Below are 23,703 nucleotides of genomic sequence, written 5' to 3' on the forward strand. Positions count from 1 at the left end.
ACTGGGACAAAATATTTGCAAATGATGCAACCAACAAGGGCTTGATTTCCAAAATATACAAACAGCTCATACAACTCAATAACAACAACAACAACAAAACCCAATTGAAAAATGGGCAGAAAACCTAAATAGACATTTCTCCAAAGAAGACAAACAAATGGCCAACATGCACATGAAAAGATGTTCAACACTGCTAATTGTTAGAGAAATGCAAATCAAAACTACAATGAGGTACCACCTCACACCAGTCAGAATGGCCATCATTAAAAAGTCTACAAATAACAAATTCTGGAGAGGGTATGGAGAAAAGGGAACCCTCCTACACTGTTGCTGGGAATGTAAACTGGTGCAGCCACTCTGGAAAGCAGTATGGAGGTTCCTCAAAAAACTAAAAATAGAGTTGTCATATGATCCTGCAATCCCCCTCCTGGGCATATATCAAGAGAAAACTATAATTAGACAAGATACATGCACCCCAATGTTCATTACAGCTCTATTTACAATAGTCAAGACATGGAAACAACCTAAATGTCTATCGACAGATGAATGGATAAAGAAGATGTGGTACACAAATGCAATGGAATACTACTCAGCCATAAAAAGCATGAAATAATGCCATTTGCAGCAACACAGATGGACCTAGAGATTATCATATTAAGTGAAGTAAGTCAGATAGAGAAAAAGAAATATCAGATGCTATCACTTCTATGTGGAATCTAAAATACAACACAAATGAATTTATCTAGGAAACAGAAACAGACTCACAGACATAGAGAACAGACTTGAAGTTGCCAAGAGTGAGGAGGGCTGGGGGAGAGATGGATTGGGAGTTTGGGATTAGCAGATGCAAACTGTTATATATAGAATGGATAGACAACAAGGTCCTACTGTATAGCACAGGGAACTATATTCAATATCCTGTGATAAAACATAATGGAAAAGAATATGAAAAAGAATGTGTATATATACATAACTGAATCACTTTGCTGCATGGCAGAAATGAACACAACATTGTAAATCAACTATATTTCAATAAAATTAATTTTTAAAAAGGAAGAAAGTCACCCAAAAAGGTTTTTCTTAACTTGAAATAGTACTTACTCTTATCTATATCATCTAAAAGCCTGTATTAGGAATATATTCACTGTGGAAATGACTTAGAATCTACTTACATGAAGGAAACTTAAGTCTAAATCCCAATTTGAGCTGAAAATCTCAAGTAAGTAATGAGCATATTTTTATATTTTTTATGTTTAATAAAAAGGCCATATAAACGGTTTGACTTCTAACAGTTAGTACACAGATCTCATATTTGACATAATTTAGGTCGAGTGTATAATTTGGGAAACAAGATCAGCACAAAAGCACCATGAAAGAGAAAAGACGATAACTGAAAGCATTCCAAACACCAGCACAGAGAGACTGAGCGTCGTATAGTTCATGGTCATCCAGAAAGACATCTGAGAAATGGCACCATTTTGGAAGCTGTTCACGTGGCAGAGACACGGCTTAGTGAATACTGCCTCGGTTTCCCATGAACCTCCCTATGTGCTACAGGTAATGCAAAGCGTCCAGGACAGATGATGCTGCAGGCAGTGGGCTGCCTTAGAGGATCAAGCACCACGCTCGGGGGATTCACTGCTCTTGTAATGAGAAGATGCAGACCTGCTCCTTGCCTGGGGGAGGCTGGCCTCTCATCTCTCAGGACTGCTGTTTCTCTAGCACACCCTGAGAATGGCCTGGATAAAATGCAGCTAGAGCCTTCACTCTTAGCCTATCTAGAAAGAGCACACAAGCACTCAGGGTCCATGTGGATTGCATCTCCCCACATATCTTGAGGCTATTTCAGTGGGTAAGGGAACCAAATAAAAACACTATTTAGGGGAGGATGCAGAGAAATTGGAACCCTTGTGGAAATGCAAAATGGTGCAGCCACTATAAAAAACAATATGCAGAGTCCTCAAAAAAAGTAAAAATAGAATTAGCATAATAAACTCCAGCAATTCCTCTGCCGGGTATATGTCCAAAACAACTGAAATCTGGATCTTGAAGGGATATTTGTATACCCATGTTTATCACAGCATTATTCGCAATAGCCAACAGGTGCAAACAACCCAATTGCCCGTAGATGGATGAATAGATCTCTTAGTCCATTCAAGTTGATATAACAAAATACCACAGACTGGGTGGTTTACAAACAATAGAAATTTATTGCTCACAGTTCTAGAGGCTGACAGTCTGAGGTCAGGGTGCCAGTAAGTTTGGGTGAGGGCCCTCTTCTGGGTCTCAGACTTTTTTTTTTTTTTTTAATTTTATTTTATTTATTTATTTATTTATGGCTGTGTTGGGTCTTCGTTTCTGTGCGAGGGCTTTCTCTAGTTGCGGCAATTGGGGCCACTCTTCATCACGGTGCGCGGGCCTCTCACTATCGCGGGCTCTCTTGTTGCGGAGCACAGGCTCCAGACGCGCAGGCTCAGCAATTGTGGCTCACGGGCCTAGTCACTCCGCGGCATGTGGGATCTTCCCAGACCAGGGCTCGAACCCGTGTCTCCTGCATTGGCAGGCAGACTCTCATCCACTGCGCCACCAGGGAAGCCCTGGGTCTCAGACTTTTGTTGCATTCTCTCATGTTGGAATCAGGTAGGGATCTCTCTGGAGCCTCTTTATGAGTCACTAAGCCCTTTCTTAGTGGAAGACTTAGTCACTTCCCCAAACCCCCTACCTACTAATACTATCACCTTAAGGGGTTAGGATTTCAACGTATGAATTCTGGTGGGATACAAACATTCAGACCATAGCAACTGATAAACAAAATCTGGGATATACATACAATAGAATATTATGCAGCCCTAAAAAGAAGGAAATTCTGTCATGTGCTATAATATGGATACTCAAGGACATTATGCTACTTGAAATAAACCATCACGAAAGGACAAATACTGTATGATTTCACTAATATGAAGAATCTAAGGTAGTCAAAATCATTGAAACAGATAGTAGAGAGATGCTTGCCAAGGGCTGAGGGGATGGGGAGGGAAATTTGTGTTTAGTGGGTTTAAGTTTGCTTTACAAGATGAGAAAGATCTAGAGATCTATTCCACAACAATGTGAATATACTTAACACCACTCAACCGTACACTTAAAAATGGTAAGGATGGTAAATTTAATGTTATGTTTTTTTTACCACAATTAAAAAACTATTTTGTATTTCCTTTGCTTTTTTCCTCTAATCCTTTCAAAACCTGGTATTGAATTGAATAGCAATATACGCATGTAGTTGAAAAATACCATTCATCGCGTACTCATGGCATATCTTTACCCAGAATGAGAAATGCTATTAATAATTTATCTTGTATGCTTCCAGAAATAGTCTAATTATATTTACATGCACATATACGTATATGTTAATCTTGGAAATTTCTAATGGAAGCACAATAAATACATCCCTTTTCCTAGATGTAAAAAAAAAATGTTTCTTAAATCTCATTATGAATAAATGTATTTGATAATCTTGTACACATGAAACTTATATAATGTTTTAAACCAACGTTACCTCAAATAAATAAACAGATCAATTAATTAAATAACCTCATTGTTTTCAAAGGAATGAATTCCATATAATACTATATTATTCCATAAAATGGAGTATCGTAATTTCTTTGTGTTCACCTATTGACAGAAAACTGGATCTTGACTGTAAACAATGCACTTAGTTTTCTTACAGGCACTTTCTGTGCACCTCTGAGTGTTCCTGTGGGACTAACTCCTAGAAGTGGAATTGTTACTTGGTGTAGACGATATATTGACAGGACTTAAAAGCATTACTCCTTTTGGGCTGTCATCTTCAGCGCTCTAAATAGCGGGTGCTATTGAACACTTTTTATAGAAATTGTCCTCCAAGGACGTGCATAATGCTGTGATGAACATGGGTGTACAAACATCTCTTCAAGATCCCGCTTTGGGTATATGCTTTGGGCATATCCCCATCTTATGCCATTTTATGCTCCTACCAGCACTGTCTGAGAGTGCTTGCTTCCCACGCCCTGAGGAAGAGGATCCCCATCCTGTATCATCACTTTATTCACCTCCAACATGAATCCTCTGTACTGTGCTAAGGTGGTTTGAGTGTGGGCCCTGCAGCCAGACAGCTAGGGTTCAAATCCTTGTTACATCACTAACTAGTTCTGTGATTTGAGGATAGTGAACTTGAACTTTTCATGCCTCAGTGTCCTTTTCTGTAAACTGGGCATAAGAGGGCTGTTGTGAGGATGTGTTTAATAAATATGTATAAAGCGCATGAAGCAGTGTCAGGCACTCACTAAGTACTCAGTATAACACTTCTTATTGGTTTAATAGTTTTCTTTAAATTGATTCTCTTTTTAATCTTAGTTTTATGCTAAATGCTATGTAATAATATCATAGATCAGATGTATACTATCTATATCTTATTCTGAAAGACATCAAATTACATGCATACATTTAAAATGAAAAGAAAGTTTTTCTAGGACACAGTTTGAAAAGGACTGTCCTAAGCAGGAGTATTAGCAAAGGTTTTGTGGAGTTCAAGTGGGAGAGGTTACATTGTGTCACACTGATGTTGTAATTTTCATTTCTTCCTACTGAATCCATACATCATACCTTAAATAGATACAAAGTGGACTACACCAGGGGTAAGCAACCTAAATCCAAAACCAGCTGGCTGTGTGGCTTTTTAAATAAAGTTTTATTGGAACACTGCCACGCTCGTTCATTTACATATTGCTTCTGGCTACTTTCACACAGCAGCAGAGTTGAGAGTCACAACAGAGACTGCATGGTCTACAAAACCAAAAATATTTATTATCTGTCCCTTTATAGAGAAAGTTGGCTGGCCCCTGGTCTAAACCAATATTTCTCTCTGTCTGAGACCCTTAAACATGCTTGAACAGCATCCAGCTTCTCAACTGCTGCCCTAATCTTAGCCACTCTGAAAGTTTGAGGTTTGCTGATCAGAAATTCTCAACATCTCAGAGTTTTGAGACTGTGATATTAATATTAAAAAAAGTACTCAAGGGCTTCCCTGGTGGCGCAGTGGTTGAGAATCTGCCTGCTAATGCAGGGGACACGTGTTCGAGCCCTGGTCTGGGAAGATCCCATATGCCACGGAGCAGTTGGGCCCGTGAGCCACAACTACTGAGCCTGCGTGTCTGGAGCCTGTGCCCCGCAACGGGAGGGGCCGCGATAGTGAAAGGCCCACGCACCGCGATGAAGAGCGGTCCCCGCACCGCGATGAAGAGTGGCCCCCGCTTGCCGCAACTACAGAAAGCCCTTGCACGAACCGAAGACCCAACACAGCCAAAAATAAAAATAAAATAAATAAATAAATAAAGTAAAAAAAAAAAAAGTAAGTTAACAAACGTGACGTTTAAGAAAAAAAAAAAAAGTACTCAAAGCCTGTCTTCCTGTTTTGCAAAATTTTAAAATTTCATCATTGCTTTTGTCTATACAAATATATAAAATGTGGTCTGCATCAAAGGCAGAAAATTGTTCTAACTGTTAAGTGGCATAGGACTGCAGAGTGCAGAAACCATAGGAGTTATCAAGGGCTGTGAACACAGCAGTGCTCTAAACACTCCACCTCTGCTGTGGGCCATTTTCGCAAGATCCCAGTTAGTTTGGTACCAAACCACTTGAGTCTTTTATGTCAAAACAACAGACCCAGGAAATCACCCATGAATAGCCTGAAGTACATACCATAATCTGTGCCTTCTGTACATTTACATTATGTGTGCAAATTGTAGAATTTGTAGACTTTACCTGTCATTCCCTATGAGACCCACTATTAGTACAACATCCTATGAAGCTAAGCTGCCAGAACTGCAGTCACGAGGAAGAATTTCCATGAAACCCTGGTGAGATGCTCCCTGGGCTGTCCTGCCTTCCACCTTCCCAAAACTTGGCTCTGCAGCACTTCCTTTCAATGAGTCTGCTGCCGGAGCACCTTTTTTGGTAAAAATTCACTTTTTCCATCATTTACTTTTCTTGATCAAAAACAATACTTTTGCCATCTCCCAAATGAATAAAAAAGTCTACTTATAAAGCTATTTCCCCCACAACTCTGCCATACTCTGTTCATATTACTGTTTAAGATTTACCTTTTTCATAAAATATATCCTAATTTCCATATATCTCTAATAACACCACTTCTGGAACTACTTCATTCCAGGAAAAGTAAAACTGTAATTTGTAAGATGTCTCAAGAGTTGCTATTTATCCTGCTGCATATTTAAAATTCTACTCACCACCACACCCCTCTCTCCCAACCTGATAACACCTGGCAATTCAAATGAGCAAAATCGTTACTTTTGCAAAGCAATAAAGTAGGTACAAAGGATATCGGGATAAACAAGCTGTAGTCCCTGATGCCAGAATTGATGTGAAATAAGCACGAGGTGAATAAATATGGCAAAAGAAAAGTAATACTTGAGAAATAAAAATGAAAAATCCTAGGAGTAGAAAAAGAAGGGCGTGTCTACACAATTTTAGTACAGAGTAAAAGGGATTCGAGTGAAGGTTTTCAAGTTGGGAAGGATTGTAATCGACAAATGGAAGGAAGGACGCTCCACACCCACCGAATGCAGCTGGCCCTGGCAAGAGGCAGTTGTTACTGGATCCTGGCTTTCCAGGGACCCATCAGCTACTTTGTGGTAGCAGCTCAGGTGTCTCATTCACTTCTCTGCCTCAACCTTTTCAGCTGCTCTGAGAGTTTTCGACAGACCAAATCCAGCTTTTATCTCTATTGTCACTGAGACCTGCAATGAAGGGCAAATGGAACCACCTCTCTCTCAGGTTCAGTAGGGCATCGTCCTTGTACAACTTTGTGGGGAAGAAGTGTTAAGCCTCTTGTTACACTTAGGCTTGGCACCGAAAGGCTCCCATCACACAAGCAGCATCACACAGTTGGCTAAGTTTTAACTTAACTAACCATCTGGGTTGAGGTCTGTTTGAGAACAGCAACTTTTCCTTAACTCAATCTAACAACTCCTTATTGAGAATCTGTTATAGGCCTGGCCCTCTGAGGAGATTAATCCCTGACCTAATGGCTCTCAGAGCCCAGAAGGGGGAGACATGTACAGAAAATTCAACTGTGGTCCACAATGGTAAGTGCAATCAACAAGACTGTCCATGGTACAAAGTCACTGCCTCGGGGATCAATGCGCTTGACGTAATGAGGTGAATGGTTAGGAAGGAGAGGGCCGTGTCCCTGACAAGGTCAAGTACATGGAAGAGATCGATACACAATCATTGAAATGCTGCTCCTATTCTGCCCAAAACCACCCAGTCTCAGAGCCAAACTTGAAATCGGCAAGCCTGGAGCTGGCACAAGCCTCAGACAGCCAAGGCACACTCTGCAGACCCTTCTTTGCAACCTCCTACCTGATGTGGGGCTTGGCTCTGTTGAGTCATCAACTCATTAGCAATAAATGTATTAACCTAGACCTGAAATAAACCAACATATATTTAAATGACTGAATTAGCAGGAATCTCTGTCAAGAGAATTTCCGCTCCTTCTACCAATAGAGCTTCACACTTAGCAGAGTGTCTGCTTCCTTACATACAAACCCTCCTTATCTCTGAGTCCAGTTTTTCTTATTATGATTTGACACTCTTCTTATCCCTCTTTATTCTGAAACTACACAGTCATATGATCTTTCTATTTATACCAAGTAAACGTAATTCTTTTAAACCTGAATCCAATATTCTTTATTAATTTGATTATGCAATATTTCAAACATCCCCCCAAAACAGATATGCATGTACTGATAATCTAGATTTATTTTAACAAGGTAAATATTTTGCCATATGTGCATCAGCTCTTTCTCTTAAATAAATGAAGTGGTGCAGGTATAACAAACAGTCCCCATCCCAACCCCCATGCTTCCAGTATTTCCGTGTCTTTTTCTGCCCTGCAAATTTGGGGTCACCTTTGTTGCTCTCTTAGAGCACTGTGAGATTGTTGTGAATCTTTCAATACAATATTAATTAGCCTTATTAATTACTCTACTTGGTGTTCTAGGTTGGAAATGATCTAAAGAAGAACAAAGGTTCAAACGATTTGCTACGTCTATTTTATATTCATTTAAGGACCTACTGCTACCTATTTTTTCAAGGCGAAAGAAATCTATTAAATAGAATTATTTATACTAGAACTTATGTTTATTTCAAGTAATTTCTTTTCTTATTTTTCTCAAATATATTTTGCCAGTCCTTTCCTAGAAGATTGCCTTATTCACACAAAGGGCCTGCATAGGAAGAAAAATGCACTTAAATTCTAAGTTTAATTCAATGCATTTTGAATAACAATTTCCATCTTAAATTCATAAAGGATATAACTTCTGAATTAGAGTTCTGACGAGTTTTTAATACGAAGAATAAACTCCTAATGAATGCAGAGTATAGCGATTCAGGAAATATTATAGTTCTCAAAGATAGGACTAACTTTAACCACTTGATTTTTATTCACTGATAACAATGAGAAAATACCTGGGCTCCGCCCCCCTAGGTTGGTGACCATCAGGGAGAAAGAGGGTGTCTTGCAGTCAGAGGGCACTGGAGCAAGCTTCCTGAGGCCCTGTTACAGAGAGCATCACCTGTTCAGGCTAACACGTGTGTGGGATAAGCTGCATCCTAGAGCAGGCGGCACAGTCTCCTCTGATCCAGGCAGCTGGAGGATAGTTAAGGGGCAAAACAATTTCCCCCACAGATGGGACTTGGTTCATCCCAGTCAGTGCTTCTCACAATCTAGCTTGTACTGGAATCCCCTGCTCATCTTGTTAAAATGCAGATTCTATTCAATAGGTTGGGGTGGGGGCTGAGATTCCATATTTGTATCAAGATCCCGGGTGATGCTGCTGGTCCGTAGGTTACATGTTGAGCAGCAGGACTCATAGCAATCTAGGTCCTTTAATTCATAAAGAAAAAGGGAAGGCGAGGAGTAGAAAGATAAGATGTATAAGAAGAGGAAAGCAGAGAAATAGAAAAGAAAGCAAAAGGTCATGGAGAGAGAGTGAAAGAGAGAGAGAGAGAGACAAAGAACAGGAAATTTGATAATATGGCCCTCCCAGCATCCCTCCATTCTAAGTGCCCCCATTAGGGTGGACATCAAGTCTTTACATGGCCCCACCCCCCAATCCAGGGGCTTCGGTGCTAAGTGTAGGGTGGCCTGGGAGCCGTCCTGAGCAGATCAGCTCTTCACAGGTGGTGAGATCTGAGACTCCCCTCAGCCAGAGCCAAGTAAATCCGAGCATTTCCTCAGATTTTTGAACCAATATAGGAAAATAAATGCCAGAAGCTAATCCACAGAAGGCACAGGACAGGGCTGCCTCTTAGTTACAGCCATTCCAGAGACCCAGCTAAATCCTCCCCTTCTCCGTGTGGTCGGATTCCCAAATTACCTAGACTGATTCAAGTTGATTTTCTAGAATTTGTAACAATACAGATAGAAGAGGGATATAGGGAAAAATGGAGAGAGAAGAGAGAAATAAGGAGAAAAGTATTTAATGATAGGTGAAAAAAATACATAAGGAAAGAATAGAAGGATAGAGGAGAAGAGGGAGAAATAGTAAGGAGATGAGAATGAAGACAAAGTATTGATAAAATAGAAGAAAAAACACCCAGGAATTGCAGGAGGAAAGGTCCCCATGGCCAATAGGGACCCAGTGGTCCCTGGGCCAGATAAGCCTCAACAGAGGACACCATTGCAGTGGACACCATTAGGCACGGTCTCCCGAGAGGAGAGGTGGGTATTGGCCTAGCTCTCATTGAGTCAGCCCATTGTTCCCAAACAACTGGAACGGGGAGGGAGAAGAGACAGAGTCAGGGCAGGCAGGTGGTCTGGGAAGGACAAGGCTTGCTATAGGGTCCCAAGAAGACCAAATAGGTGCCCAGGAGGGTGGTGATGGAGCTGCCCCAACACCCCTCTAGAATACTGCCAGCGCTCTAGGCTGCCCACTCACAGACCTCTCCTGCCCACCAGGGATGCTCACAGACCCAGACTCAGAGCAGGACAGTGGTTGGCGCCCACACCTCTCCCCAGCCTGGTCCAGAGGCCCCCAGGGAGCTCAGAGCTCACATTAGCTTGCAGGTAAGAATCCTGGTTCGCAAGGGCTGCCCCACAAAATTCTTGTAATGAATCTAAGAGTCACAGTAGATTGATGTAAGTGTTGGCTGACATATTCTCAGGGAAACAGTAGAAAATAAACATTAGTGAGCTCTGTCAGTAATCACTGATCTGCTGCACTGCTCACTGCAATGCTGTTCTATGATCCTCAGCGTCCTAAGACTCTGGCCACTTCCTGATTTAGTTGGGCTGAAGCTGCAAACTCATCTTCTAAGTCCTATGGACGTTTAGCACCAAGCTTGGTCAAGCCACCTGGTTTACTAAATGACCGATATAAACCATGATTGTTCACATCGTATAGGAAATGCACCCCTTCTAAACTTGTTCAAACAGTGATACTTCTTCCACTACATTTCAAGTGAGGACATTTACTCTGCACATCAAAAGAGTTTGTATGTCCTGAGATGTAGTGCATCCCTTGGTGAGAGATGGTGATGCCTTTTCTGTCATGTAAGACACATGCCTATATTTCCATTTAAATAAAACCCTTTTGGAATGTATTTCACAGATCTGAGTATTTGTTTAATTTTTTGGGTTATTTTCACATAGAAATCCAGTTCAGCCATGGAAGCAGTCACTCATTAAGAAAAAATATTAAAGTGGAACATATCACCAGTGAAGAACATAATTTCTTTTTTTAAGAAAGTCAATTTGGATAACTAACCTTCAGTAACTGGACCTGCAGTCCTCAAATCTTTTAGTCAAAGACTTTGTGGCCAGCCATGTCTCAATTTTATAATTTTGAGAATTTAGAGAGGTATACATTGCATTTCACATATTCATTAATATTCCATGGCAGACATGTGGCAAAGCATATGGACAACTTGCCCAAAGTAACATAAGTAAAGACCTTTTGTCTTATTATCATCTCATGTCCATTTCCAGTAAGCAGTTAGGATAGACCTTTTTCTCAGAGTTTTCGGAATTTGGAAAGAGTTAACATGTATTAGCGGACAGAGTTAGCACAGACAGCAGATAGACCCAGAAGAACAAGAAAAGTCACTTAAAAAAATTATGGAGGCGCTCGCGCTCCGTGAGCATCGTGACCATGAGGCGCTCCAGTTCGCCGCCCGCCTCGTCCGGGCCCAGCGCCGAACCCCGCCGGCCATCCTCGCTGATGGTGGGCATCACCTCGCACATCACGGCGGCGGTGCTGGCCTGCGGGTACGTACGGGGAGGGGGCAGGGAACCGAGAGGGGCTTCGTCAAAGCACACCAGCGAAACTTGAGGCATGGTCACTGGGATACTACATAGTGAAAACTGAGGCAGGACAACCCAAGCGCTGCACAGAAGAAACTGAGGCCCATCCATTCCGATCATGGCACAAGATAAACGGAAACCCATTGCTCCCAGGAAACCAGGCCTGGCTACCTGGGTGAGAGCATGTGGAGAAACAGGTCAGACTCCATCAGACACTGGCAGCAAATCTAGGCCCAGCCTAGTCAGAGAAGCCAAAGCCGGGGGCCCCATTGCCTGAGTGAATGTGGAAAGTTTGCAGGCCCCTCCGCTCTGGTCCAAGTCCCGCCCCTTCAAGCAACTCAGGCCCCGCCCATCACTATCTATTCTGGCCCTGCTGAGAATCCCCTTCAACCTACTGCATGAGCTAGAAAACTCAGGCCCAGGCGAGGGAGACCATGTCTTCAGGAGGCCACAAAACTGGGGTCACAGAATTAGGTCACTGGTACGTAGTCACCTGTATAATGTCACAGGGATGGTCCTCACCTGCTATTCAGCCCAATTCCTGCCTCCTTCGACTTCCCAGATATCTAGATATCTAGCTCCAGGAGAATCTAAAGACCCACTCCAGTTGGGAAAAACAAAAATGGTGGGGACAATGCTAGCCATCTCCCACTACGCAGGAGTCCAAGATCCAGCTGCCTCTTCTCTCAGGTCACAGGAATCTAGGTCCCCTATCCCTCCCTTCCCCCAGACTGAGGAGTCTGAGCCTCCAGCCTTCTCCTCCCCAGTCCCAGGAGTCAGAGACCACATCCCCTTCCTCCCAGGACAGAAGAGTCTGGGCTTTCAACCTCCAACCGTAGACCTAGAAATCTCAGCCTTCAGACTTCTCCCCCCTCAGAACTCAGAAGTCAAGGCCCCCAGGACCCAGGAGTCCAGGTGCATGAGCCACGGGTGGAGATGAAGGGAGGTCTCCTGAGCCACTCCCTCCACACACATCAGGTCAGACGGGTCCATCTAGCTGAGCCGAAAGCAGGAGGGACTTTCACTCTTTCCCTCCTTTCTTTCTCTCCCTTCAGGCAGACGCATAACCGGTTCTCAGAGTAGATAATTTCCAGCTCCACCCAATATTCGGACTATGTCTGAAGCCTGGGACTGGGGCCTTGGACTCCTGGGAGGACAGGAGGGGACTGAGGGACCTGGGACCTGGGAGAGGAGGCAGCTGGGTGCCTGTAACCTTGGGTCTTTGAAGAGGTGCGTCTGGGAATCTAGACACCTGAATCCCAACACTCAGAGATCAGATTCAAGAAAATGTTTATAAGAGGGCAGGCCAGACTTAGACCAAAACCCAACATGGTATCTAAAACCCAGAATCTTTTCATGAGATGCAACTAAGGATGTTTTAGGGAGGCTGCTCTAGAACTTCAAATTCCCTGAGAAGGAAACAAAATTCAGCTAGGCTGGGTGTAGAATCTAGAAGGCCACGTGCAAGAAGACACAGTACAGAGTGCAGAGAGGACATACACTTCCACATTTACAATGTGCTTGGGGTAGGATCCATACATGGGGCCAAATAGAAGGGCATACTCTAGAACCCAGGTCTGGAACTTTGAACAAGCCAAGAGCAATCCAATAACTTCAAAGAGTGCCTGGGTCACCCCAGAACCCCAAACACAGAGGGGAGGATAATGATATCTAAGAACAGACCTAATGCAGTACATAACAAACCTAAGTCAGGAGACATAATCTAGACATAATCTAGAACTCAGAACATACCAGGGATGAAGGTATAAAGGTATATTTTATCTTTACAGAATAAAGCAGAGATCGCATGCTTGGTTTTCTCATGCATCTAGATAATGTTAGAACTCAGAGGGCAGAATATATGCTCTAGAATTCAGAACATGCCCTGGAGGCAAAGGAAAACCTAGAAAATAGCAAGGAGTTTGCCTGGAACTTAGAATCGCCTGGGGGAAGATGCAGAAAGATGCATTCTGGCAATTGAGAATTTCCTGGCATAAGGACTGAGCTGGCAAAGGGGGTGGGGATGGGGGTGGTGTGTTCTAGAAATGAGGACATTTCTAGGCTGAAGACTCCAAAAGAGGAGAGAGCCTAGAGCATGTTTAGAATGCTGAAGTGGCAGATGGAGGAAGCCCCCAATCCACCAGGGGACAAGTTCTAAGCCAAGGTCACACCAGGGAAAAGATGGACAGAGAAGGTGGGAATGGATGAGCCGAGAACATAGAACCTGAGGAAGGAAGATGCAATGTACAACACTTCAGTGGGAATCCTCGAGATTTAAGACTGTAGAGTTGGATGGAATCTAAAATAGGGAAGTGCAGGGACTTCCCTGGCAGTCCAGTGGTTAAGACTCGGCGCTTCCACTGCAGGGGATGTGGGTTCGATCCCTGATCACGGAACTAAGATCCTGCATGCCACACAGTGCAGCCAAAATAAATAAATAAAAATTTAAAATATAATAAAATAAAATAGGAAGTGCATTCTAGAATGGATAGCACAGTTTGGAGAAAGGCTAGAGCACATAAATGGAACACACATATTCTAGCACTTAGAATGCCCCTGGGAAGGGAATGGAATCTAGAACAATGCCAAGGATGTGGCTAGAACCTAGAACACACCCAAAATGAAATTTTAGAAGAAAATAAGCAAGGACTGGCTTCTTAAAAATTGGAACATGTAGGGAATTCTCTGGTGGTCCAGGGATTAGGACTCCGTGCTGTCACTGCTGAGGGCCCGGGTTCAATCCCAGGTCGGGGATCCAGCAAGCAGCATGGTGCAGCAAAAAAAAAAAAAAAAAAGGAACTTGTCAAAGGGGAGGAGGGTGAGATCAGAATTTGGCTTGGGAGCATTAGCTAGATATTTCAATTTACCTGGGGAAAGTCGTGCCTTGAATTTAGCATCTAGCCTAGACTTTAGAACAGTACCTTGGGTGAAAAAGGAACAAAGATGTTGACTGGGAGTGTTCTAGGATTTAGGAAGAATCTAGAACACGAAGCATTGCCAGGGCTTATGTTTAGGTGGAAATGTGGAAGACAATTCTAGATCACAGAATGAACCTAGGCCATAGAACACATCTGGAGGAAGGGATGTATGTTTGGCTCACCAGTCTGACAGTGTACTCGAAGGATGTGACATCACGATATGAAAAAATCGTGATGGAGTGCTGGAAGCATCTCAAGAAGCTGGGTCTCAGGGGAGAATGTTGGAAACCCCAGGGAGCCCAGAAACTGAGATGATATGGAGATGAAGCAGGGTATTTCAAGGCCACCAGAGATGTCAAATTGATGGGAAATTGTGAGGCTGTAGGGACTTGGGTTCAAAAGAGTAACAGCTGAGTGGCTAGATACTTGGGGTGGCGGGTGGCAGAGTTGGGGAACTGGACTCCTGAGTCGTTGTGGAGGCCAAAGCCAGGAGATGGAAGTTTGGAGCCTGAGTCCTTGCTGGATGGAGGGCAGGGGTAGATGGCTTTGGTGGGCAGAATAGAAGGTGGGGTCTGAACTCCTGGGTCCCTGAGGGGAGGCAGGATCAGGGACAAGGCATCTAGGTCTCCAGGGGGCAGCGTGGGTAAAAGCCAGAGAATTGCATTAAGAATTGCATTCTGAGTCCCTGAAAGGGAGAGAGTCATGGCGCCTGAATCCCTAAGGGGGCAGATGCTGGGGTGCCAGGTGGATGGGTATATTTGTCTGAGGGGCACAGGGGCTGTTGAACTGCCTCTGAAGGGAGCAAAAGCTGGAAAACTGGATTCCTAGATCCTGAGGGGGTGAGGACTACCAGCTGGGGCCTTTAGCCAGAGGAAGTGAGGACTGACAGGGCTCCCAGAGCCCGGTGGGATCTGAGTCTTCAGATGCCAAGATCCCTAAGGTGCACCAGGCAGGAACATTCAGAAGCCCTGACTCCTCAAGTAGAAGCTGGGGTCTCCGAAACCTGGGTTGTTGAGGGTGGAGCTGAGAGCCTGACCAGCGGAACCCTGAGGCCCGGGCGCCCAGGTCGGGGAGGGCCTGGGTATCCCCAGGTCAAAGGCGCAGCAGGGGAGATCCCCGCGCCGCCGGCGCCGCCTCCCCGGCGGCAGCAGCAGGAGATGGGGGACGCGAGGCTGCCGAGAACGGTGACCATGGACAGCTCCAGAGCGGGCCTGTGTCCAGGGCGGCCGCCGAGCCGGCTGGGACTGAGGGACTCGGCCGGCTGTTCAAGCCGGAGGACCAGAGATGGGCAGACTGGGTGCGCGAATGGGGGACTATGCGGACGCGACGGGGGGGGGGGGCGGCCGGCCCTAGCTGGGGGAGTCTGACACAGCCGCGGCCGGTGTCTGGAGCTCCCAGGACTGGGCCGAGGAGGAGGATCTAGGTCCAGAGGGGCTTTCTGGGGCTGACCTGGGAAATCCAGCCTCCTGGGCCCCGGAGGAGGCGCAGGCGGCAGTACGCCTGGGATTCCAGGGTTCGGTTGGGGACTCAGAGCCGGGAGGGGCACGCCTGAGTCTCTGGGGTCTGGCTGTGAAATCTGGGCTCTGAGGTCCCAGGGGATGAAGAAGGGAATCCAGGATCTCAGGGAGGCGGGGGAAGCTCGGCGACGGGTCCCCGGGATGGGCGCTGCCAGGCGGGCCGGGCTGGGCTCTTACCTACCTGGTCCGCGGCGGCTGCGGGCGGAGCTGGGCTGCAGGAGGGACGTGGGGTGGGGTGGGGGGACCGGGCGGGGCCCCTGGCGGCGGCCGGGGCCCGGATCTGTGGCTCCGGAGCCCTGTCTCCGCCGCTCGCGCGGGCTCCGCGTCTCTTGCTCCGGCTTGGTCGCTGGGGACCCCCCCCTCCCCTTGACGGTCTCACAGCCCTCTACCCCCTAAAAGAGCCCCCTGCCCCTTTCACCGTTCAGCCTCCCCCCGCGAGGCCGCAGCCGTCAGATCCAGGGGTGCTCACCAGCGCCCCCCAAATCCCACCTGCCCCCGCCAAAAAATTCCTCCTCCCTCCTCCCCCCACCCCCCGCAAACCAGCTCCGGGGCGGTCGTGGCCCCTTTAACAGAAGACTGACAGACGGGGCCGCATGGCCAATGGGAGGCGGTGTCTGCGCCGGCCGGCGGCTAAACCCCGCCTCCGCACTGCCTGGGAGGGGTCTCGCGGGCGGAGAGCGGGAGGTGGGGCTCAAAGTGGGACTGCCAATAGGCAAGCGGCGTGCGGAAAAAAAAAAGAAAAAAAAAAATTATGACAGGGAGAACATCCACAAAACTTTTAAGGCCAGAGAAGGAGTGCTTGATTTGGACTTTCTTATAAAAGTAGAAGGAGGCTTCCTGAGAAGAAAGCCAATACACAGTCTTTCTTGCTGGGGGTCAAGGTTACATCAGCGAGACCACAAGCTGGGGACACTGCTGTGGGTGAGAGCTACACTAGTGATGGCGGGGCAGCAGCCTCTCAGGGGGGACACCTGTGACACACCAACTGCGAGCAGGTGCTCAGATACCCCTGCAACATGACTTCATATGACTCTGGAAAACATCTTCAGATCCAATGAGAAATGTGTTTGCTAGGAAAGGATACCAAATGCAGAAAGAAAAAAAAATCAGAGATGTATAAATACAGTGGGGTGGGCAGAAAGGCCTCAAAGATGTCCAGGCCCTAAAGAAAGGAACTGTGAATATGTTACTTTGCATGGCAAAAGGGACTCTGCAGATGGGATTATGGTTAGGAAGACTGTCCTGGATTACCCAAGTCGATCCAGTCTAACCACATGAGCCCTTAAAGTAGAGGACTTTCTCCAGCTAGAAGAAGAGGAAATCAGAGAGGTGCAGCAGAAGGAGAACAAGAACAAAGAGCAATTTAAAGATGAAAGGGACTTGACCCCCTGCTGCAAGAACAGGCCACACAGAAAGCATAAGGGATGTGGGAAACCTCTAGGAGCAAAGACCAGCCCCCAGCTGGCAACCTACAGGAGATCAGTGTCTCAGTCCTACACCCACAAGGAAGTGAGTGAGTGTGTATGCAGAAGCATCAGGAGGGCAGTCCTGACTGCTGCCCTCTGAAAGGCCTGCTTGCAAGGCTGGCCCATTCCCAAGACTCTAATGATAAAGGTGGCTTACTGTGCCTAATGTTTGTTCAAACACTGTGGTTCATACTCAATACCTGCCTTCCTTCTGGGAGTCTGGGATTTTGTTACATGCAAGGCAGAGGGTGCCTACATGACCAGCCCCCAGTATATGAGCTCAGCTGGTTGGTAATATTCCATGTGGGTTTCTATAACTCACTGCTGGGGGATTAAGCTAGTCCCATATGACTTCCCTGGGAGAGGACTGTAGAAACCTGGGCCTGATTTCCTCTGGGCTTCACCCCAAGCACCCTCTTCCTTTGCTCATTTTGCTCTGTGTCCTTTCACTGTGCTAAATCATAGCTGTATGACTACACACTGGTCCTGTGAATCCTCCCAGCAAATCATGGAACCTGGGGAAGGTTCTGGGAATCTCCAGACACCTTGAAGGACAAGTCTTCCCCAGAGCCTCCAGGAAAAATGCCTTAAGCAGAGAACCCAGCCAGGTCTACTGTACTTTAGACCTACAGAACTATGACATAATAACTCTGTCTGTATTAGGTCACTAAATCCATGAAAATGTGTTAAAGCAGTGATAGGAAATTAAGTAAATGGCACCATGAATAAACATATTACTTTCACTAATGAAGAGTATAATATCTCAAGGACATTTTTTTAAAATTTAAATTCATTCTCAAGTTAACATCAGCAATTCATATCTAAAACAACCACGTGAAGAAGGGGTAGAACCTCTGGTAAGGTGTATGGTTGATTTTTAAGAGCAGCTGACATTTTGTGAGAGGTCTGGAAAGCAGCCAAACCAGCCCAATTTTTAAAGAAACTGTGAGTATAATGTCAGAATCATCAACTAGTGTGATTTACTGCTGTCAATGCCAGTTGTGTATAGTTGGGCCCAGATTAGGAGATGAATTCACTTAACCCACGGTGGTGCACGCAGAAGATGTGAGGATGAGCCCTTTTCCTAAAGGAGCTCAAAATGTAAGAGAGGAGAAACACCTCCACTGGAGCTTCAAGGATCACTAAGTTGAGACCAAGGGCTACAGAGAAGCACAGAGCAGGGAGCTAAGGAAGGCATCCTGCCAGAACGTAGATTCCACTCATTCGTTTTAATTCAGCAAACATTTACCAACGTGCTCGGCCCCAGGCACCATGAAGTGCTGGGGACACAGGGAGGGATGCAAGCTCAGCAGGAGTGTAAGGCAGGCCACTTTACCCATGTTTATTGTGTGATAGGATGGATAGGATTGAGGGGTCCACTTCTGTCCTCACCTGCATGATCTAGGGTTAATAATGCCACTATATTCTTGACCCTACCTCCCCAAGGGTGCCTGACCTTTAAAGAAATCAGCAGAGGGTGATGCTTACATATGATTCCTCTCCAACCTGCTTAACTAAAAACAAGAATTGTTAGAGTTGCTCAATCAAATGGGATTGGAGCCGGGCGAAAATATGAACCTTAATTAATACAATGAAGAATAAGTAGGCATTAACTATTAGTTAACTAATTTTGAAAAATAATATTTAATTTTGAACAAAAGTTCTCTATGTAAGTAGATGTTTCATTAAGCTTTAACTTACTTAAGCAATATTGACCTTAACCCTGCTTTGGACTTGGTGTTCTTAGAATAAGCACAACATTAATATCTGCTTCGGATCATACACATGGCAATTACTTGTTTGGAAACCTTAGGTCAGCCAGCCCTAAAAACACTCACATAGCCCTTCCCACTTTGTTCTTTTATCTAGTATTAGACAACTAACTAGTTTTTCTTGATTCAATTTGCATCAACATTTATTGACTAACTAATAAAAGCTCCAGGGATAAGAAATTAAGTAGACCACAATCTATTAAGTTATAATAAGTTACAGAGTTCTAAGGAAATTCAAATGAGGGCAGTTTGTTACACAACGAATATTATCATTTTGTTGCCTGTTACTTTTATAGATAAGCTATGTGCTAAGACATAACGGCTTTTTAGCTGACAATTTTCTTCTTACTCTGACAATTAAGAAAAAAAAATTCTTAAGTTATACAACATTCTTAGCCTAAATTAAATGGAAGATACACTGTGTCTTTTTTATTGTGGTAAGATATACATAACAAAAAGTTTAGCATTTTAGCCACTTTTAAGTGTACAGTTCTGGACATTAACATTCACATTGTTGTGCAAACATCACCACCTTCCATCTCAAGAACTTTTTCATCTTCTCAAACTGAAACTTTGTCTCCATTAAAACACTTGCAGTCCATTACTCCCTTCCCCTGGCTCTTGGCAACCATCTAAATTATATTTTTAAGAAGAAGAAAACAGTAATTTCTTCTCCACCTGATGAATCTTCTTCAGGCCACACCCCATCAGCCAATTGCAAACCTGCTGCAGACCTTTACAACACTCTACTTTTAGAGCTTCTCATTCAGAGCAGACTGTGATTTAAAGATATGAAATGCTAAATATAGAATAAATTACATAAATTTTAATATTCAAAAAGTTAAGCAAACAAAATTTAATTCTTCTAAAAGAAGCATGGATATGTAATCAGAAGTAGAAACTATGTCACTGATGTAAAATAGTTATGATTCCAAAGAATGCTAGGGATCTATTGTCCATAAATTACAAGGGGCCACATGGTGCCCAAGTTCCTGTTGGAGCAGGAACTCAACATATCCCTCAACAAGTCCTCCACAGAGAGACTCTCCATTACATCTATTTTTACATGTTCAGGGTCTTTCAGAAATTTCAGTTTATCAGAGGGCACAGAGAAAATGAATTTGCTTTATTTAAAAATGCTGAGGCAATATAAACTATTGTGTTTGTTATCAAACAAAAATAAAATCAGTCGTATGTGACTTATTTATTCCTTAGACTTCACACTATTTAAAGGAATAATGGGAAGACATTTTCAATATTTCGCTACATTAAAAATTGTTTTACTTATTTCATAAATTAGCCATGGACGGTGTATTCTGGAACGTCACATGTGGCTTACATTCAGTGGAAACATTTTCAAGTAATTTAGGAGGCTCTGTTTCTATACTTGATCTGACAGATGGGCAGCAACATGCAGTAACTGGCATAATTCATACTCCGACAGACTGCTTTTCAATAAAGCACATACCCAGATGCTTTCCTCTCGTCGATATTGCTTCCAGGTCCTCCCGCCATCGCTGAACATCAGGAGGTAGCTGGTCACCCAGTCGGAGCTCCCGTATCCTCCCTGGGTGGCCACAGCTGTGACCTCCATTCTTTCTCCAAGGTCAATCTGCAGCCACTGGTATTTATTTGACACAAGGGGAGACCAGCCACCAGCTCCTTTTTGTGGGAATAAAATAAAAAAACCGGTAAAGACAGAGAAATCTTTGAAATCTATATTAACCTGTAAGAATGGGGTCATAAATAAGATGTATGAAAATCATAGTTTCAAATTCTGCATTATATAATGCCTCAGAATTATACAAACACACTCACATACACACACACAAACACAAAATAAAAACACAGGTTAAATCTAAATGGATGAAGCCTATATTAATTGTTTTGTTTCTTAGTTCATAACCCCTGACTCTCTGGTATTGGGGTGTCCCGCTAAGTGAAATTGCTTAATGTAATAGGTGGACAACTAAACACCATGCCATTACATCAGTGCTTGGAACTAGTGTCGTTACTGGCTTCAATGCATGACTTGCCCTTTGTTGGACATAAACAAAGGGCAAACTTTCCTTTGTTGGAAAATAACAAACTTTCCTTTGTTGGAAAATAAAGCTAGAAAACCTTAATTCTGGATTCCCAGCATGAGGAAGTACAATGTTGAATGTTGGGATAACAAAGATGGCTATGGCATAGTCCTACACTCATGGTGCTTACAGACTCATAGGAGAAGCAGACATTTCAAAGAACAATTTGAAATGCAATATGGGAGGGGTGGAGGTGAAAGTGATTTCTGTGCAGGGAGGGAGAGTTCTAAAAAGTCAGCAAGGAGGGTGAGCGAGAACCCAGAGGAAGTGAATGGGGAGGAGTTTCTCAGGTATTCAAGACAATAGGCGCAGAGTGGAAATTACTGTGCTTTGTTTTCTCCAGTGCCTGTGAGACACCGAAGAATTAGGGATACCTGTGAATGTATTATTGATGTATTTTGTTCTTCTAGTTTAACAGAAACATGAGTTTTGAATTTGGATTTAGATGTCATATTAAATTTTCTGAATTTAAATTATTATGCAATATAAAAATTGGGAAACAGGTTTGAAATGCATTCTGGAACTGATATTTTGCTAATTATCCATGTCTAGAAAACACAGTGTCATGTAAACAGTCCTTAACACAAAAAAACTAGCTTTAAAAAAAATTTTCCCCATTGTCCTGACATCTAATTTGAGGCTCTCATAATAAGGTCTGACACTTTAGACAACATTTATTATCTCTTTTATTAGGGGCTATTATTAACATCCATGTCCTGTTTACAAAAGCTGTTACGACCAAGTACATGTCAGGAGGTGTGTGACATGGTTACAAGACAGCTCAAAGGAAAATGGAAGTGGAGCGCTTACATCAGGGTGTGGAGGTGAAACTAGCAAGTGGGCACATCTGTTGCTTCACTATGTCCTCTGCTAACGGCACTACGTGTATAACCCTTAGCAAAATTTAAAGCTCACAAATTCTTTAAAACTCAAATTCTTTCTAAGATTTCCTCATTTCCTGCAATCTTTATTCCAAAATTCCAAAATTTCCTCTCAACCAAAAGCACAATGTCTTTTCCTTTGATCCACATCTTAAGCATGCCACAACTCTGGCTGTTCTGTAATGCATTATTAAACTTTTTATTTTGAAATAATTTCAGATTTACAAACGAGTTGCAAAGATGGGATAGGGAGTTCCTGTCTACTTTTTACTCAGTGTGTCCTAATGTTAATATCTGACATCACCATGGTATTTTGATCAAAACTAAGCTATTAACACTGGTACAATGGTAACAAAACGACAAACTTTCTTTTGATGTCTCCAGTTTTTCCACTAACTAACTCCCTTTTTCTGTTCCAGAACCCCACATTGCATTTAGTCACCTTGTCTCCTTAGTGTCTTCCAACCTGTGATAGTTTTCAGTCTTTCTTTGTCTTTAATAACAAGATTGATCACCACCCAACACCTCCCTGCTACTTCTACTGATTTGTGCAAAGGTCCCATCTAATGTTTGATGAATGATAAGTCCTTCTGGGTTCTAGCTGAGGGTTAACTAACAGTCCCAAGTAACATTACTCTGCAACTGCCTGTAATTTTATAATAATTGCCAAAAGAAGTCAGAAATTAGGTGTTGGCATTTAGCTGATCATTTTAACTTAAAGGTTCTACATTTGAAGTTTTATATGAATCAGTTTCAATCTCTGCGAAACTGCTAAATGTCCTGTATTCTTTGTATCAAGGTTGTAAAGAATGTACTGAAGATACTTCTTCTTTTTGCATTTCACAATCTTTCTCTGTCATCTTTAATCTCTCTTGAAGCAGGAAGTACCATCAACACGGGCACCACATGTACAGAAACGCAACAGAGTAAAAAGCGTCAGCATGCTTCCAGCATCTGCCCTGGGACCAGCCTCTCCCACAGATGCAGCCACGTCTCTGTCAACCACTCTTCACCATCTGCAGGTAATCAACCTTGAACATTTCATATTCCTTACCTGTGGTGAGAAGGTGCTACTGGTATGCAAATTAAGCTATCTGATTAAGTAGGTACTCTGATAAAGTAATGAAACTGCAGAATTCCCTGTGCTGCAAAGCAATTCATTTCAGCTGGGTAACACAGCCACGGCGTAATCCCCAGACCCCTGTAGGGTGATGATGTTGAATTACTGTGCATTCGCCCATGCACGCAGTCCACCGGGGTAGATGCCCTTTTTTCTAATGACTGGAAAAAGTGGGAAATGCACAAATGTAACCTGAGGACTGTTAGGGAGCCCCGAACAGTTTTACTGACGGGTAAGGGAGATCACTGCTCTGTAATGGAAAACAAAACAAAATACACTGAAACAACATTAAAGTGGGTACGCTTGAGCACAGCCGCCCCACCAGCTCTTAGCTGCAGAGCAGTGGTTCTGAAACTGATCAGCCTGCATTATTCAATGTTGCAAATCTTCAGTAAATTCCCCCTGGGAACCAACACCCCCTGAAACAGAGCCCAGGGATTTGCAATTACTGTTTTGGAGTCACCAGTGCTGAACCCACAAGAAAGGCACTTGCCCTCCCACCCAGCTCTTCCCCTGACCACACCACAGACTGTCTTTTTCCATTGTCACCGTCCTGTCTCCTACCTCAGCCCCTTAGTTGAATGAA

At 43.9% G+C, this 23,703-nt stretch overlaps 1 protein-coding gene across 3 annotated transcripts in view; it reads right to left on the bottom strand.

Annotated features, from left to right (window-relative positions):
• Nucleotides 1–23,703, bottom strand: part of LOC309664388 (low-density lipoprotein receptor-related protein 12-like) — a 147,209-nt gene that overhangs the window by 76,325 nt on the left and 47,181 nt on the right. For 2 of the 3 annotated variants that reach the window (XM_082469667.1, XM_082469666.1), the window contains exon 2: nucleotides 20,501–20,694. The exons of the other annotated variant lie outside the window; for it this stretch is intronic. In XM_082469667.1, coding sequence (XP_082325793.1) covers nucleotides 20,501–20,547 — 47 coding nt within the window. In that variant the 5' untranslated portion in view covers nucleotides 20,548–20,694. The remainder of the gene's footprint in view (nucleotides 1–20,500; nucleotides 20,695–23,703) is intronic. 3 annotated transcript variants of the gene reach the window in all.

This window comes from Balaenoptera physalus, assembly GCF_965194825.1.
Source record: "Balaenoptera physalus genome assembly, chromosome: 7".
NCBI classification, from domain to species: domain Eukaryota; kingdom Metazoa; phylum Chordata; class Mammalia; order Artiodactyla; family Balaenopteridae; genus Balaenoptera; species Balaenoptera physalus.